Below are 16,212 nucleotides of genomic sequence, written 5' to 3'. Positions count from 1 at the left end.
TACTTTTTATTTTCTCTGTCTCAGTACTGGCTCATGTGTATGTTCTCCTCTGTGACAGCTTTCTTTGTTATATAGGTTACTTGCTGGGCTCTCTCCATATGCCCCTGTGTTTTCTTCTTGGATTCATTGTTGGAGACACCTTAGTGCTCAGGTGAGCATCATTCTTTCTCTGAAGTGGATACTGGCCCATGTAAATAATTCCATCTTTCTTTCTTTCTTTCTTTCTTTCTTTCTCTTTCTCTTTCTTTTTTTCTTTCTTTTTTCTTTTACTATTCCTTATCTTATTCTGAATTACAAGCACATAAAATCAAGCAGCAGATAAAATGGTCCTCTTGTTTCCTGTGAAAAAGATTGCCTTCCCTCAACTTCTATTTTTACATTTTCTTCCTTTAATCTTTAAAAGGTCCTTGAAGGAAGTTTACAATAGATGGGTTCTTTATATGTGTTATATTAAGTAGGGATTCCCTAGACATGAATAGCTAAGGGGCACAACTAGAAATCTGGCAAGAAAAGATGGGGATCCAGTTTTAAATTTTGCTTTGCTTCTTTTATTGAAAATCAAGACTCTTGTTTTAACTTACCTATGCATCAAAATATTTTTATAACTTTTTACATATTAATTGGTTCCTGTTTTCCTTCTCTCCTTATACTTTTATACACTTGAAACTATTAGTTGCATTTTTCTAATTGTATATATCTCTAGATTTATTTTAATCCCAACCATCACATCATTATTTGTCTTTATATAATGTTTATATAATGTTTATATTGTCAGTTCAATGGTGTTTTTCAGCATGTATTGAGAAGTGCAAGCAGGAACATTCTATACCTTTATTAACTTAAAAAAAAAAAGAATTACATCTTCAGAACATATTATTAAATGACAACTTGATTCTTGCAGCTTTGAATTCTGCTCATTCTTTTCTCCCCCCCCCAATCATTTGCTTACACATACCCTAATTATATATTGTGCCTAAATAGAGGTGTCAGTCTACCATTTTTTTATGTGTGGTTATAGCGTTCTCAATGCAATAAGATTTCATTCTTGTTTCCTCTCAAAAGTTTATACAAACAGAAATATTTGAGAATTAAGGTTGTACGTTGGAAGGTACAGTGTTTCATTTTCATGTCTAGTAATCCTGGACAGATTTTTGCAAGTGAAAACAGATTTTGTGTTGCCTATGTCATTGCAGTGTAGAATAAAACCTATAGAACTATATCACATTATAGGTTAGTCAGTAACTAAGTTAATCATATCCGTTGCATGTTGAAGAATATTCTTCTGCTATTCCTTGAGAGTTGTAAGCATTTATTGATACAGTATATCTGTTCAAAAAAACCAAAAAATGACACATTTTAAAATAAACTTGAACAATGTATCTCAATCAGTGTCCAAGGTTTTCTATTCATCAGACATAGCAAGAACTTGAAACTGATTTTATATTCAGTATAAATCTACAAAAAGAAAAGCATTATGGTACATTTGAGAAGTCTCTCATTCTAGTGCTCCAACTCTCATAACAAAAAAGCTATATATTTTTTTAAATTGATTTTCTGTAAAACCTTTTAAAAACCACTGTTCAGAACCAAAGAGTTTTTGATTCCTTTTCACTGAATTTTGTGCTACCTAAAAGGATAATAAAGAGTGTTTTAAAAGCTTTTAAATAGCTAGTGTGGAGAATTACTTTGCCCGCATGGAGGCTTTGGGAGGCTTTCATTTGAAATCCTACTAGGAATAGAGAAGAAACAGATCAGACACTAAAATGTGGGGGGGGGAACCTCCAGGGGTTGCCACTGAAAGTAAATGTGTATTCCATGTGAATTGAGTCTCTAGGCAATTTCATTTCTCTGGCTGACATCATCCTATAATAGCATTATATCTGCTTTCTTTCATCAATATTCAAAAAGTTACAACTTTTGTCCCACCCCGCCACATATTTTTTTACACATATATATTCCTATGCTTGCTGAGCCTGAAATTCACTGCCAGGTATTGTGGTCTCTCTGTCTCTGTGATTATTGCAGTTCTTGGTTGATCAGCAAGAAGTTGCAACGGATCTTAATAAGCCATTTTCTATAACATTTTCCTCTCCATTCTCCAGGGGCAACTCTTCAGAGGTTCCAGCCTACTTTTTCGTAGAGCATCCACACCAGCAACTTTTTTCATTGACTAATTTCATTTGGGAGAAAGAAGCAAACTTAGATCCTTGTAGAAGAAACTCTAAAGCAGCTTGTTTTTACCGTTCTGTTTCATTTGTAAAATGAAAGGCTTTCAGCAGTGAGAACAACTCATTTCAATAAGCTTGACAACAAAAAGTTCAGATATTTCTGGCCAGATCTTGCCTGCCAGACGAAGGGGACAGTGCTGGTCAGATCTTAGATCAAAGGGGCAGCCCGAATAATGATAACTTTTCAGCTTTTGCATAGTCATGGCTTTGCAGGATATAAGCTCAGTAAGAAGCTGATTTATATTTTTTCCTAAATAAGATCTAAGATGAAATGCAGATTCCCCCCTTTAGTAACATTAGAGAAAACAGCTTAAACTTTATCTCTTTATCAGCTTTGGTTTTTGCCATGTTATTAGTCTACATATTCAGTCCAACTGATGTTGGAATACCTTTCCTTTCTAACATTTAGCAAAACCACAAAAACTCTTAATACTGAATTTTTTAATCATGACATGTATAAACTGGATTGTTTAGTTATTATAATATCTCTAGGCAGCTTATTTTGCATCACCTATTTTTTTAAGTTGAATATTTGACAAAGGCACTAAGCCATTTCACCTGCATTTCGAGTTCTTAAGTAAGACCTTAAACCCTAGGGTAGAATGGATTATTTACATGGATCTATTCAGAAATGTTTTATTTAGTATTGATTATAAATTTAAGCTTGATACAAGGTAGTTCTCAACTTATGACCACAATTGAGACCCAGAATTTTCATTGCTAAGCTAAGGAAGTTATTAACTGAGTTGCGCCTAATTCCACAATCTTTTTGTGATGGTTGTTAAACAAATCAGTGCAATTGTTAATTGAATCATGCAATCGTTAAACGAACCCAGCTGTCCCCATTGACTTTGCTTGTAGGAAGCCAGCTGGGATGGTTGCACATGGCAATCACATGACACCAAAACTGGTTGCCAAGTCCCAGAATTTTGATCACATGACCATGGGGATGCTGTGACAGTTGTAAGTGTAAGGACATAATTCACCTTTTTCAGTGCTGCTGTAACTTTGAATAGTCACTAAACCAGTGGTTCTCAACCTGTGGGTCAGGACCCCATTTGCGGTCGAACGACCATTTCACAGGGGTCGCCAAACAAGGCTGTCCGCCATTTTTCCCCCCACTTCTTTGGCCATGCCCCTGGCACCCGGTGATGTATAAGTGGTTGGGGGTCACCACAACATGGGGAACTGTATTATGGGGTCGCAGCATTAGAAAGGTTGAGAACCACTGCACTAAACGGATGTTTGTAAATCAAGGAATAACGGTATATGTTGTGATTAAGGAAGAATTCTGTGATAATGAAAACTGGGCTACAGAGCCCTTAGCTTAGTACAAGAAAATGTCATGTAGGTAGGATAGTAGAGTTGTGGTAGTTCTCATGTCATACAGAGACATTCCAAATTTTTTGATATTAAGATTCAGTACAGCTGCAAAAATAATACATCTGACAATAACAATTATCGCTGTAAGTCAGCATTTTGGGGTGATGTCTGACCAAAGGAAAATAAAGTTTTGTTAGAGCCAAGAAAAGTACTTTACTGAATGCTTTCAGCAGTATTTCTCCTGGTCAGTAACGTTATATAAATGTGAAATAATGTTGCACCACATTACTGCTTTTATTTTTGATAAAAGCTTGGTTGGGTAGGGATGTCTACTGCAGATCACTTATTAAAGCTAAACAGCATTTGTATTGTGAATGCTTAACTCATTAGATCATAGTTAACTTTTCTAGTATTTACTTCAGAGTGTAAGTTTACTGATTCAAAATTCACTGAATTCAGTTGTAATGGCTTTTGAACAAACCTCTACAGGATTGCACTGTTAATATAGTTTTATTACTGAGCTTTTCCTAATATTTAAACAGTTTAGCCTTACCTAAAATTCCTCCAATCAAATTACTCATTATATTACTTTTCGCTACAAGGAGACTTGTCAATGTGAATCCCACTTTTAGCAGCTTTGCCAATAGTATAGTGAATTTATATTTCTGAGGAAGGAATATCTTTTTTACCAATTAAATATTCTTGCCTGCTGACAAATTATCATATTCAAATTACTTACTCATGTTAATAGTCTTAAATAGAGCCAAAAGAAGACTGAGTACCGTAAATGAAAGTGAGAATTCATATGGCTTCAGTTCTAAATTTTATACAGTTAAATCATGTGTATCACAAAGGTAAGAAAAAACTATTTTCAAATTGCAATCATGCCAGAGATACCACAAAGGGAATATGGGAAATACGCTGCTTTGTCTTTTTGGTGCTACTGTTAAATAACCCGAATTGATGTTGGTCATTGGGAAGCTTAACTAAAGAATGAAAATGTAACATTGGGATTCTGAAGTACACTAATTCATTGTGCAATATTAATACTGAAAATGTTGCTTAGCAAGCTGTGTTCCAGCTTTATCTATACACAGAAGAAAATCTTGTTTCCATCTAGTGTTGCTGTAAATGGACTCCGTGACTCCATCCCACTTAACTTTGATGATAGGTTTATGTTTTCTGCATGTGTGTATGTATTACTCAGTAATTCCCAAATGGATCTGAACTGGCTTCAGGAAAGTGTTGAAGTGCTTTCTGGGTCAGGAGCCAAGTGCATTAATTTTGTAACTTTCATACGAGGGCAATTCAGAAATAAACCTCCATTTGGTTATCAATGGCAGACACTCGCAGATACAGAACTTTTATTATACACATTAGAAAACCACATTACATTACTTTTTCACATAATTGCCATTCAAATTGAGAGACTTGTCATAACGTCTTACAAGGTTTGAAATTCCTTAGTAGTAGTTGCTCGGCACCAAATCTGAGCTATGGGGGGGTGATAAAAAACATCCCAATGGAACTGCTTCAAAGGTTCTTGGGTGCATCTAGTGTGTGGGCGAGCATTACCGTAAACCAGTGTTTCTCAACCTTGACAATTTTAAGGCATGTGGACTTCAACTCCCAGAATTCCACAGCCAGCATTGCTGGCTGTGGAATTCTGGGAGTTGAAGTCCACATGGCTTAAAATTGTCAAGGTTGAGAAACACTGCCGTAAATCAATATCACACCAGAAGTGATGCCATAGAACAGGGCTTTTCAATCTTTTCACCCATTGTACCATTTTTAGGATATGGCAATATCCGAGTACCACCAGTCGCCTAGCAAGGTGTCAAAAACTTGATGACCAAAAAAAAAAGGGGAAAAAGTGATAAAGTACAGGTAGTCCTTGACTGACAACAGTTCACTTAGTGACTGTTCGAAGTTACAATGGCACTGAAAAAAGTGCCCCCCCAAGCCACAGCCGAGTAAGACACCTGCCTGCCCACCCGGCGGCGCTCTTCCTCCTGTCTGAGGTTTTCATTGTTGTGAGCATTTCTGTTGAGGATTGGCAGCGGGGGTGGGGTGGGGGGTGTTTAGTTTTTATTCTCCCCATCTGCTGGGTGGTTGCAGCAGGTTTTGGTCACTTCACATGACCCTGTGACATTGTGACCATCATAAATATGAATCAGTTGCCAAGCATCTGAATGCAAATCACAAGACCCCGGAGATGCTGCAACATTCCAGCTGATTGACACTTCTTCTGTGCTCAGCAGAAGCGCCATGATCAGCGCTGAGCTCCAGCTGAAGCATGGCGCTGATCTTGGGGCTTCCACTGAGCCCTGACAGTTCCGAAGAAGCGCTGATCCTGGTGCTTCTGCTGATCCCTGACAGCCCTGCAGCTCCAGTCACCTCTTGCTCAGGCTTGTGTGGTGCTGCAACTCATTCCCCTCCCCCACTACTTTTCTAGGATGGTCGCGTACCACCTGCCAGGTGCCAATGTACCACAGGTGGTACCCGTACCACTGGTTGACAAGCCCTGCCATAGAAAATCCCACCAAATGTGAAGATGCCGAAGGAGTACTGCTAGTGAAGTTCATGAAGCGTGGTTTGACCATTAATTCAGAAGTCTACTGTGAAACATTATGAAAACTCAGACGAGCCATCCATAACAAGTGCTGGGGCATGTTGACTTCCAGTATGGTGTTGGTTCACGATAATGCTCGCCTGCACACCGCTAGATGCACCCAAGAACTTTTGAAGCAGTTCCGTTGGGATGTTTTTGATCACACACACCCATAGCCCAGATTTGGTGCCGAGCGATTAGTACTAAGGAATTTCAAACCCTGTAAAATGTTATGACAAGTGCCTCAATTTGAAAATGGTGATTATGTTGAAAAGTAATGTAATGTTGTAGTTTTCTAATATGTATGATAAAAGTTCTGTATCTGCGAGTGTCTGTCATTGATAACCAAACGGAGGTTTATTTCTGAATTGCACTCATACAATGAAGTATGGTATGTCTGTTTTGTCATTGTTTTTCTTGGTATTTTCTTTTAACCTGTTCACAATCTCTCACTTTAGAAAAGTTGTAGGAATTCTTTAAAGGGGATGAAATTTGTCTTCCAAATGTAGTGGCCCAGAAGTTTTATTTTATCAACATGATCTTTTGAACAGATATATTTGTCTTGATGATTTGGAGATTACATCTGAAAAACATATTGTGTAAGCATTTGGCAAAATTTATTGGGGAACGGTTTTTATGGTATCTTTGCCAAAATTTTAAAGTTGTTTATGTCAAAATAAATGTACAGTTGCAGTAAATTAATTCAAAGCTTACTTGACATCTGTTTGAAAATAAAATGTGAAAATGACCTCAACTATGTTAATACTGCTTGTTAATGTAAATAAGTAAATTAATTCAAACCTTACTTGACATTTGAAAAATAAAATGTGAAAACGACCTCAGTTGTGTTAATGTTGCTTGTTAATCTAAGTAGGTTTGTAGTTTTTAATTTTAAATTCAGCTAGTCAAGAAAAAAATTGCACTTTTGAATCTTGTTCCTTCTGCCTCTTGTATCAAGCTGAGAATATAAAATCCAGCTCTAATCAGATGAATTGATCTCAAATTAAATATTCATTTTGCTTTATAGTATTGTCCAAAAGCAAGCAAAATGCTGTATTTTAACTTTCCACTCTATTCAAACCATCTTAAGATGATTCTTGTCTCTTATCCTGAATTAGATGTCATAGCTGATGGTATTGTTTTAAGATAATGATAAGTGAATTCAGAATACAGGCCAAGAAAGAAGTGAAATTTTGAAGGTGTTTTTTTTAAGTGATAGGATAGGATTTTTTTTCTCAAATTCTTTAGCAAGTAACTTCTAGAATGAAGATTATTTTAAAGAGAATGGTGTATTTGGTATCTTGATTCTATTGCAATATTTTTTTAAAATATGGATTGAACAAGTAGGTCCCAATTCTTATTTTATTCATTTATTCATTCTTATCCATGCTATTTTTGGACAAAATGTTAAGTCAAGGTTATCCGTTTTATATAATATTAAAAATCTCTTAGTGTGCTTTTAGGTTTGTTAAAGTTGTTAATCATAAAATGTGCAAATTGAGCTCAGCCATGATGTAGAGTTATATGAGTTATGAACTATTTATCTTTAAAAGATACCAGTTTATTACATACTTACATAGATTAAATGCTTTTATAATTAGGAACACAATTCTATTTATATTTACTCTGAATTAAATTGTATTGACTACAATATGAATTGCTCCTATGAAAGCACATACTCTTATAAGCCAAGTATGAGCTGATAAAATCCCAGTGAAGGCCATACCTGTGTCATGCAATGAGTCATTAACATTAGACAAAATATTGTCTCTTAGCCTCAGTCAGTACCCACTTTTTGAGTCAGAAGAGAAAAGTGACATTTAATGAACAAGGTCACCGTAAGAATGATTAAATGGGGATTATTAATGCTTTATATATGGAAAGCTTTGAATAGTACTATTCCATAAACAGTATTTTTTTATATAAATCTGATGGTGGTATTACCCTTATTTAACTGGATGATGATTATCTGAGCAATATTTTAAATTAGACTATACAGGTGATATTTTTCTTTCCTGTGCTGTTTGAGATTTCTTATCAGGCAGCCACCGTCTGTGCTTAATTTATCCCTTTAATCTAAAGGCCAATACTGAGTTTTGTTCAGTCCTTGCCTTTTGAAAATAGCCTATTGTCATTACATAACACAAAGGTACTTCCCATCTATTGGGATAACTTCAGACTAATGACAGACTATGACTAGATACAAGGCAGTTTCATATGGCTAGTCTGAATGTTCTTATAATTTTACTGGTCTCAGTAGTATTTGATATGTTTTACAATCTGCTTCAGAGATTATGCATTTGCTTTTTGCCAGACCTTATTCTTGTTTGGTTGAGAGAAGAGGAATATATCAATTTCTGCATTTTTGTGTTCGGTCAGCTGGCAAATTGCTGACTGATTTGGTTATACAACTGAGTAGTGTACTATTTAGATAACAGAGGATAGATGGCATTGATGATTTTTTTAAAAAATTCAGCAAAGGTACAGAGTTATTTACTCAAATTCAGAAAAGTGATTTGATAGCAGATCTTTTTCAGATTCATTCATTCTAAAGCCATCAAAAGCTTATATTGTTTATTATTAAATTTTGCTGATCAGTTTGTATTTGAGACAGCTTGCAAGCAAGTATAATAGTACAGAGTTCAAAATGCAATTTAAAATAATATAGAATATTGTAACTATTTCAATTTTTTAAAATATGCAATCTTAAATTGAGAATCAGAAGTTAAAGTATATACATTATTTAATAAATAGATATGAATTATCCCTCTGGTTCTGCAAAGGGATAAATATTGGATTTACACAGTTACTAAGCTAATGTGGGTTCATGGTTAGCTAGGTTTGCATAATATGCCGAGCCGAAAACCAATCACATATTAGCTTAGCATTATATGAGAACCCAAGAAAGATGGCATCAAAAGAGCTGTCTGGGAAGGTTATACCATAACTGGAATGCCACCGCTTAGAGATTATTTCTCTTTTTTTAGTCAACCATTTCTCATTTGCTGAGGGCACTCTAGAAAGAATTTCTGAATATCTCAAAACTGTGTGGCAGGAGGAAGCCTTTTTTGGTAACTTGGATCTTAAAACTCCACTGCACTCCACCAAGAACCTGACAAACAACCTAGATGGAGTGGTCCTTTCTAAAAATCCAGCCGTGCTTGTGGCAAGTCCAATGCAGACTTCGCTGAGTCGAGGAGCCACCAGTATTAGTACAGTACCTCAGATCTACTAAAACAGGACACATGCGGCTGAGAGCTTACTTCCTTCTTCTGATCGTTCCCTATTTTTAGCATAATACAGCTGTTTTGAATTTTGAGAACTATTTCCTTGAGCAAAGTTACTAAGTACCTCCCATTTTGTAATTCCTCAGGCCTTCTCAGTAACAAACTCTAGCAAGTGGTTCACTAATTTAATATTCTTGATGTATAATTGTGTCTTTCTCTATATCTTGCATCTATTTTGAGGGAGAGCATATGCCCTTCTCCCCTTTTATTGGTTTCCTGTGTGTTTTATATCTAGTTCCATTGGGAGATAATGCTATCATCTTGAACAACAAATGATATTCCATTTCATATCCCCCCTCCCCCATTTCAATGTATTTTTCGATATTTTTCAAGCAGGGTTCTTAACAAAAAACAGAGTCCAAATAAAACTTTAAAGCAACCCTGGCTTTAATTCTCAAAGATGAAGTTGCAAAATTATGTATGATGGAAGAAAAGAGTTTAGTTGCTGATCTCCCCCACCCCCACCTCCACCCCAAAAAAACATTGACCAGTACAGTCATTTAAACTATTTGAAACACTTGAGTATCCATGTCAGGAAAGGTTTATAGAAAGGTTTATATTTTTGAAGCTTGATATGCAAGCAAAAGCTGAGATAGAAGTTTGAAATTTGTTTATTTTGCAAGAGTTCATTTCCAAGTTTTGAATCTGAAAATTTCAAAGTTAGGTTTTCCATGTCAGCTGTTTTCATCTAAAAATTCAGTGGCTCCTGGCATACTTTCATTATATTGTGACCTTTTTTTAAAAGATATTAATTCTAAAAGCTGCTACCATTGCCCTTCATCGTTAGAAAAACTTTGCTGCAAACTAATCGAGTGCATTGCAAAGAGTAAAACCCATCTTCACAGACTTGGAAGATAAGCCCATCTTTACAGATTTGCAATTTAAAATCAGGTCATCTCTGATTCTGTGAGTCACAATTGGCTTTATGTACCCACCTTATGTACCCACCTGCAAAATCATGATGAATCTTTTAAAATTAAATGTCTCACAATTTTGAGTATTTGCCATGCCTTTACTATAGCTTTGAAGCTTCAGCAGTTTAATGTTATTCTGGTTGTTTTTAAACTTAAGACTTTCATTGTCATGAGGTTACTACCCAAATGCACCATTTGTACACATTCATGCACACAGCTACTCTGAGGCAAAAATAATTTCATAGAAGCCAGTTGGAGTCAAGCAATTCAAAATATACATAACTTCAATAACAACAACCAAAGCAACAAAAAGTACATATCCACATAAAAGAAAGGAAATTGGGCCAGTGAGTTTTGGAGTAAGGATGAATGGTCACAGAAAATTGTCAATTGGAGCAGGAGTGGAGAAATCAAGAAATCTTGAGGAAAAATAACAGAATGGGATTGGTTGAACACCTAAAGAGAAACTTTAGTCCAAGTCCCACTTACTAAACACCAAATGTCAGCGGTGTGTCAATATCAAAATTGTAGTGTTGCCTACTGTGCAGTGAAGGTGCTTTCCAGTCAGGACAAGAATGCGTAGGATATGACTGAAGATGATGCAGTGTTGCTTGCTAAACAGAGGAAGCATTATTGATGCCATGGAGCACACCCTTAGCCTAGAGTGATAGGAATGTTTGCTTTCCTCTGCTCCTGTTGTACAGTGCCAGAGAGGCAGCATGTAGATAAGAAGACAACAGATCCCAACAGGAGAGGGGGAGAGGGGAGTAGGCTTCCTACGAAGGGCATGACTGGATTTTGGCACACAAACAAGTCAGCAGTAAATAGCTTGCTAGCCCTTAATCCCTAGTCTCCTTTCTTGGTGTTTCATTTGGAGATGACATTAGGAAGCCCATAATCCAGGTCAATCCTTGAATGTTGAATTCAGAGTGAAAGTGGCAAGCATTGAAATCATGTCTTAGCCAGGAGCAGGACAAATTATGTGTGGCTTGCAGAAAGATTTTTTAAGAAATTAAAATCTCATAAAAATTATAAAATAAGGATAAGCAAAAAAGAATACATGTACAAAACATACTTAGCTCAGAATTTCCATTTTTTTCTACAATTAGCTGATCAGTTCTGGAATGGCTCACACATATCCAGAAGTATATTATCCAGGACAGGGGGAAATTCATTGCACGCATATCCAGAAGTATATTATCCAGGACGGGGGGAAATTCACTGTAAAGCAGTAGTAGTAATTATTTCTTATTATGGATTGTGCACTTCTGGAAATATATGAATCACATCCAGAATATGCCAGCCAGCCCATTCCGGGGGGGGGGGATGTTATGGAGCCAACCATTCTATATCACACAACTTTTTTTAACAAAGCAAAACAAAAAGCTATCAACAAGAAATGACTTGGTCTAAATAAAATTGCAGTCATTAAGATGTTAGATAATCACTATAGAGATCCAAGTTGAAGTTTCTATATGATCATGGATCTCACTGGTGACTTTGAACCATTAATATAGCCCATACTACAAGGCTTTTATGAAGAAAAAGTGAGAAAGGATCCCAATATAAATGCAAAATTGTAATAAGAATGAGGTAATGCAGCTGAGATGAACTGTTCTAAGCACAGCAAGAATTAGAAACATGGTTGAAGTATGAACTTATTTTATTAGATTTTTATCCCACCTTTATTACTTTATAAGCAACTCAAGGTGGCAAACGTATAGTAATAATATCCCTCCCTTCTCCTATTTTTCCCACAACAACTCTGAGGTGAGTTGGGCTGAGAGAGAGTGACTGGCTCAAAACCACCCAGCTGGTTTTCATGCCTAAAGTGGGATTAAAAAGTCATAGTCTCTTGTTTTCTAGATTGGGAACCTTAACCATTACATCAAACTGACTCTTAATATCTTAATAGATAGGCACAATCACAGTGGCAGAAATGAACATTATGCTAATCTACTCCCAAGTTTTAAAACTGCTCCATATATTGGGCCTAATCACAAACCTACCTGCTTTTAAAGCAAGAAACAATATCTTAAATCTATAGATAGCAGCATAAAGGAGAACATTTTCCTGCCTCTATTATTATCTAGATCAGAAAAGAAGCCTCTAGTCTATTAGAAGCTGAACTATCATTTATTGGCTAAGCTGCATGAAGGTGATGGAAACTGAAGGTTCACTTTTTTAGGGAAGGATAGTTGAGTGTTTGACATTATCTGTGTTGTTCATTAAAAATAATAAAACTATTTCAATTTAATTTAATGCCAAGAATTATTTGTTTTCTCATACATACCAGATTATTCCACTAGACAAAAAAATGAGAAAAATGCAATGTGAATGGGAAATGCCATCTATAAAACATCTTTATTTTATTTATTTTATTTTTAAAAATTTATAAACCGCCCCACTCCCGCAAGACTCTGGGCGGCTAACAATAAAAACACCATAAAATATGACAAAACAAACAGTACAATAACAGTCATCCAGGGGTCAGATTTTATAAACCCCAGGCCTGCCAGAAAAGCCAGGTCTTAAGCAGCTTACGGAAAACCAACAGGGTGGGAGCGGTCCTAATCTCCGGGGGGGGGAGCTGGTTCCAAGATGTGGGCGCCATCACAGAGAAAGCCCTCCTCCGCGGCCCTGCTAAATGGCACTGCTTGGCCGACGGAAGGAGGCCCAGCCTGTGGGATCTAACCGGACGAAGGGAACTATGAGGTAGTAGGCGGTCTCACAAATAGCCTGGCCCTGAGCCATATAGGGCTTTAAAGGTAATAACCAACACCTTGAATTGGACCCGGAGACCAATAGGCAAACAGTGCAGCTCACGGAGGATAGGTGTAACGTGGGTGTGTCGAGGAGCACCCACTATCACTCGCGCAGCTGCATTCTGGACCAACTGTAGCCTCCGAATACTTTTCAAGGGTAGCCCCATGTAAAGATTTTCCTTATATGAGGTACAGTAGCTAAAGTGAGTTTCCTATTCCTTTCCCACAGTTCTTGCCAAATATGTAGGTCGATACTAAAACCAAAATCCCTACTCCAAATTAACATGGTCTCCTTATCCTGTTCTTCATACATTGGTCCTAGACCATTTCTTGGAGTAGCAGCAGTGGGAAGCAAATTGTTCGAATAGGCTACAGAATCCCTTAATGCAGGGGTCCTCGAACATGATCTGTGGCATGGTACCGGGCCATGGCCTGTTGGTAACTGGGCTGCACAAGCAGTGGAAAGCTCATGAGCATGCAAATCTCATGTGCAAGCAGCAGGCACATGCATGAAACCATCCCCTCTCCCCCATCTCCACCACTAGTCCACAGAGCCAGAAAGATTGAGGACCGTTGCCTTAATGGGTCAGTTTTCAATTTGCAAAGAAAAGAGGGAGTAGTTGTTCAACTTTGCAATGAAATGTGGTTCTTTCATTTGATCCTCATCCCTACTTTTTTCATTCTTCTCTTTGGGCATTCTCCTAGTCCCAGGGTGGACTTCCTATTCCTTCTTGTAAAAGACTCGCTATGACCACCCACTGTGGTCATAGTTTGAACATGAAACTCCAATGCAAGGAACTCTTTGTTAGGCCAACATCACAAAGTTCTAGAGCAGTTCTAGAATCTAGAAAGACAATTTTCCAGATATTAGGTAACAAAAACTAGCTGGATAACATCATTAATACAGTAATAGTATATTAAAATAAGACAGCACGTAGGAGTGAAATTTAGCAAGATTTAAGCATAATAGGAAAGGAATTTTGTAGGAAAAAAATTTCTGGTGAAAATCAAAATGGATGACTTTCAACTATGACATTTGTGGTCTAACCATTGCCAGCTAGTGGCTTCGATCTAGCTTTATTTTAATGTTATTATTGTTACTATCCTTCCAAATAAGGAATTGGTTTTATTGTATTAAAATGAGTCCCAGTTTTACATATTACATTCTATGATTTGTTTTCAATTCCAGATTACATGTTTTGGGAGTTGTATGCCATCCAGAGTTAAATGATTGGAGCAGCCTACAAGCATACTAACAAAATAAATCGTACCTCTTTTGTTATTCAGTCATTTCAAATGCATTTGCTTTTATGGCTCTCAGGTTGAATTGCTTTTATATTCTTTTTTTCTCTGATCTGATTTTTCTAATCATCATTTGATTATTTTTGTTTCTGAATCCTTTAGAATTTTTCATGTTGTGAAATTGATGGACTTTTTTTTAACCACAGAATGCCTTCGGATGATGTAAAATATCTTGGGCATTGTAGAAAAATAAAATGGTGACTGCCAAAGACAGCTGCTTTCACTAGAGGAGCATAAGCCCCATTCTGCCCCAGAATCAGTGATGAATAGGTATGAATGAGACAACAAAAAACTCCAAATAATAGCATTTGTTTCTTAACAAATGAAGACTGAAGCAAATGATTTTCATTCGGTTCAGGTTTACATTCATTACAAAAAAAATTTGCATCCCTATCAGCAATTGCTTCTTGTTTTATTATGCAAAAATAACGGAGAACAAAATAAAATGCCATTCTGCAGCAAAAACAAATAACTCCAAAACATTTTTTTTGCTCAGGTTTTCTAATTGCCAGTATCTTCTCTAATCTTAGAAATTTCACAGAAGTGGTGAAATCAATTTAAATCAAATTATAAAAAGATTCTAGTCTATTTAGTTTTGCTTCTAAAGGAAATTTTATACTGTTTTTCTTTATAACACTCTACAGAAAAGGGAATACATCATTTGAAGTAATGAAACATATAATACAATATTCACATTAGAGGAAGAAATCTTTAAAATATTTCCAGATTATCTTCAAATACTTCAGGTTAGCTACAAAGCTGTTTGTTATGGCAGAGCCCATGTTGCTTTGAACCATTTCCATTACTTACTTCAAAGACCAAGTCATTCTTTTTTAAAAATATCCCAGAATAGATAAAGAAGTGGATGTATTTAGTGTACATTCTTTCTGCCTGCGCAAGATTGATGTGGACAGTATATAGTACTTATTTGTAATTGTTGGGTTCTCTTTCTCTTAACAATAGCAACCTTACTCTACTTTTCTTACTGGCTGATGTTTATTAAGTCATGGTCCATCTCTAAATCTAGCCAAAAGCCCAGTCCTAGATTAAAAATGAGCATATTGCAAGCCAAGAAAAGACTGATGGCTTTGTTGCTGGCATCACAGTTTATTCCCAGTGCCACAGCACCAACCACGTAGTGTGATTAGTTGTATTTTCATGACAATGAAATCTGCCTTAAAGAATCATAACAGAACTCTGCGCCGATGTTTCCCCTCATGGGGACAAGGAAGGGGTGGGAGTAAGGAAGCTTACCATTTCCTTTTCAAATAAAGACATGAATACTGTATTCATTTACATGTTGCTTTTTGTCCGGTATACTCAATATGGTTTAGAAATTAAAATGATCTTAGTACAGAAATATCCCTGGTGTTATCCTATTTTTGAACAGGGATTCTTTTAGCCCAGAATTGGTACGTTTGCCTCTAGATGGCTCCGCTTGGTTCCAAAGGCTGCTGAGCTGTAACAGCGGCCATTTAGTCACCAAGGGATATCACTCAGTCCAGTTAATTTGGCCAGGGAAACGTGCTCGTAAAGCTCTGCTACATTTCTTTCAAGCTGGAGAAATCAATTCTGAGCAGTTTGGATAGGATACAAGAGGCCCAGGTATAAAGGTCAGGGGCTGGGAGGGACAGAAAGCAAGGAATTGCCAGGTTTTGTTACAGGATTATTAAGGGTCCTATTTTCCTTGATGAGAGAATATGGGGCTGTCTGGTAGGAAGAAATATGTCGTTATAATGTTCTTACCCTAATAGGTGAGAATTGTATGTGTTACTGGAAAGA

General features: G+C 36.6%; 1 protein-coding gene and 1 long non-coding RNA gene across 4 annotated transcripts in view; one reads left to right on the top strand and one right to left on the bottom strand.

The window, feature by feature from the left end:
* The window catches only part of MTCH1 (mitochondrial carrier 1), a 15,330-nt gene extending 12,413 nt beyond the window's left edge, over nt 1-2,917 (top strand). Inside the window, exons 11-12 of the mRNA XM_039323175.1 lie at nt 76-151; nt 2,103-2,917. Of these exons, the coding sequence (XP_039179109.1) occupies nt 76-151; nt 2,103-2,174 (148 nt within the window). The 3' untranslated portion in view covers nt 2,175-2,917. The remainder of the gene's footprint in view (nt 1-75; nt 152-2,102) is intronic.
* The window catches only part of LOC120298935, a 26,298-nt gene that overhangs the window by 6,911 nt on the left and 3,175 nt on the right, over nt 1-16,212 (bottom strand). The gene's annotated exons all lie outside the window — the stretch shown is intronic.

The sequence above is a fragment of the Crotalus tigris genome, unplaced genomic scaffold (assembly GCF_016545835.1).
Source record: "Crotalus tigris isolate CLP2741 ecotype Arizona unplaced genomic scaffold, ASM1654583v1 scf7180000024167.7108832, whole genome shotgun sequence".
Classification (NCBI taxonomy): Eukaryota; Metazoa; Chordata; class Lepidosauria; order Squamata; family Viperidae; genus Crotalus; species Crotalus tigris.
Note: the sequence above shows the minus strand (reverse complement) of the source record. Positions and strands in the feature narration are given on the sequence as shown.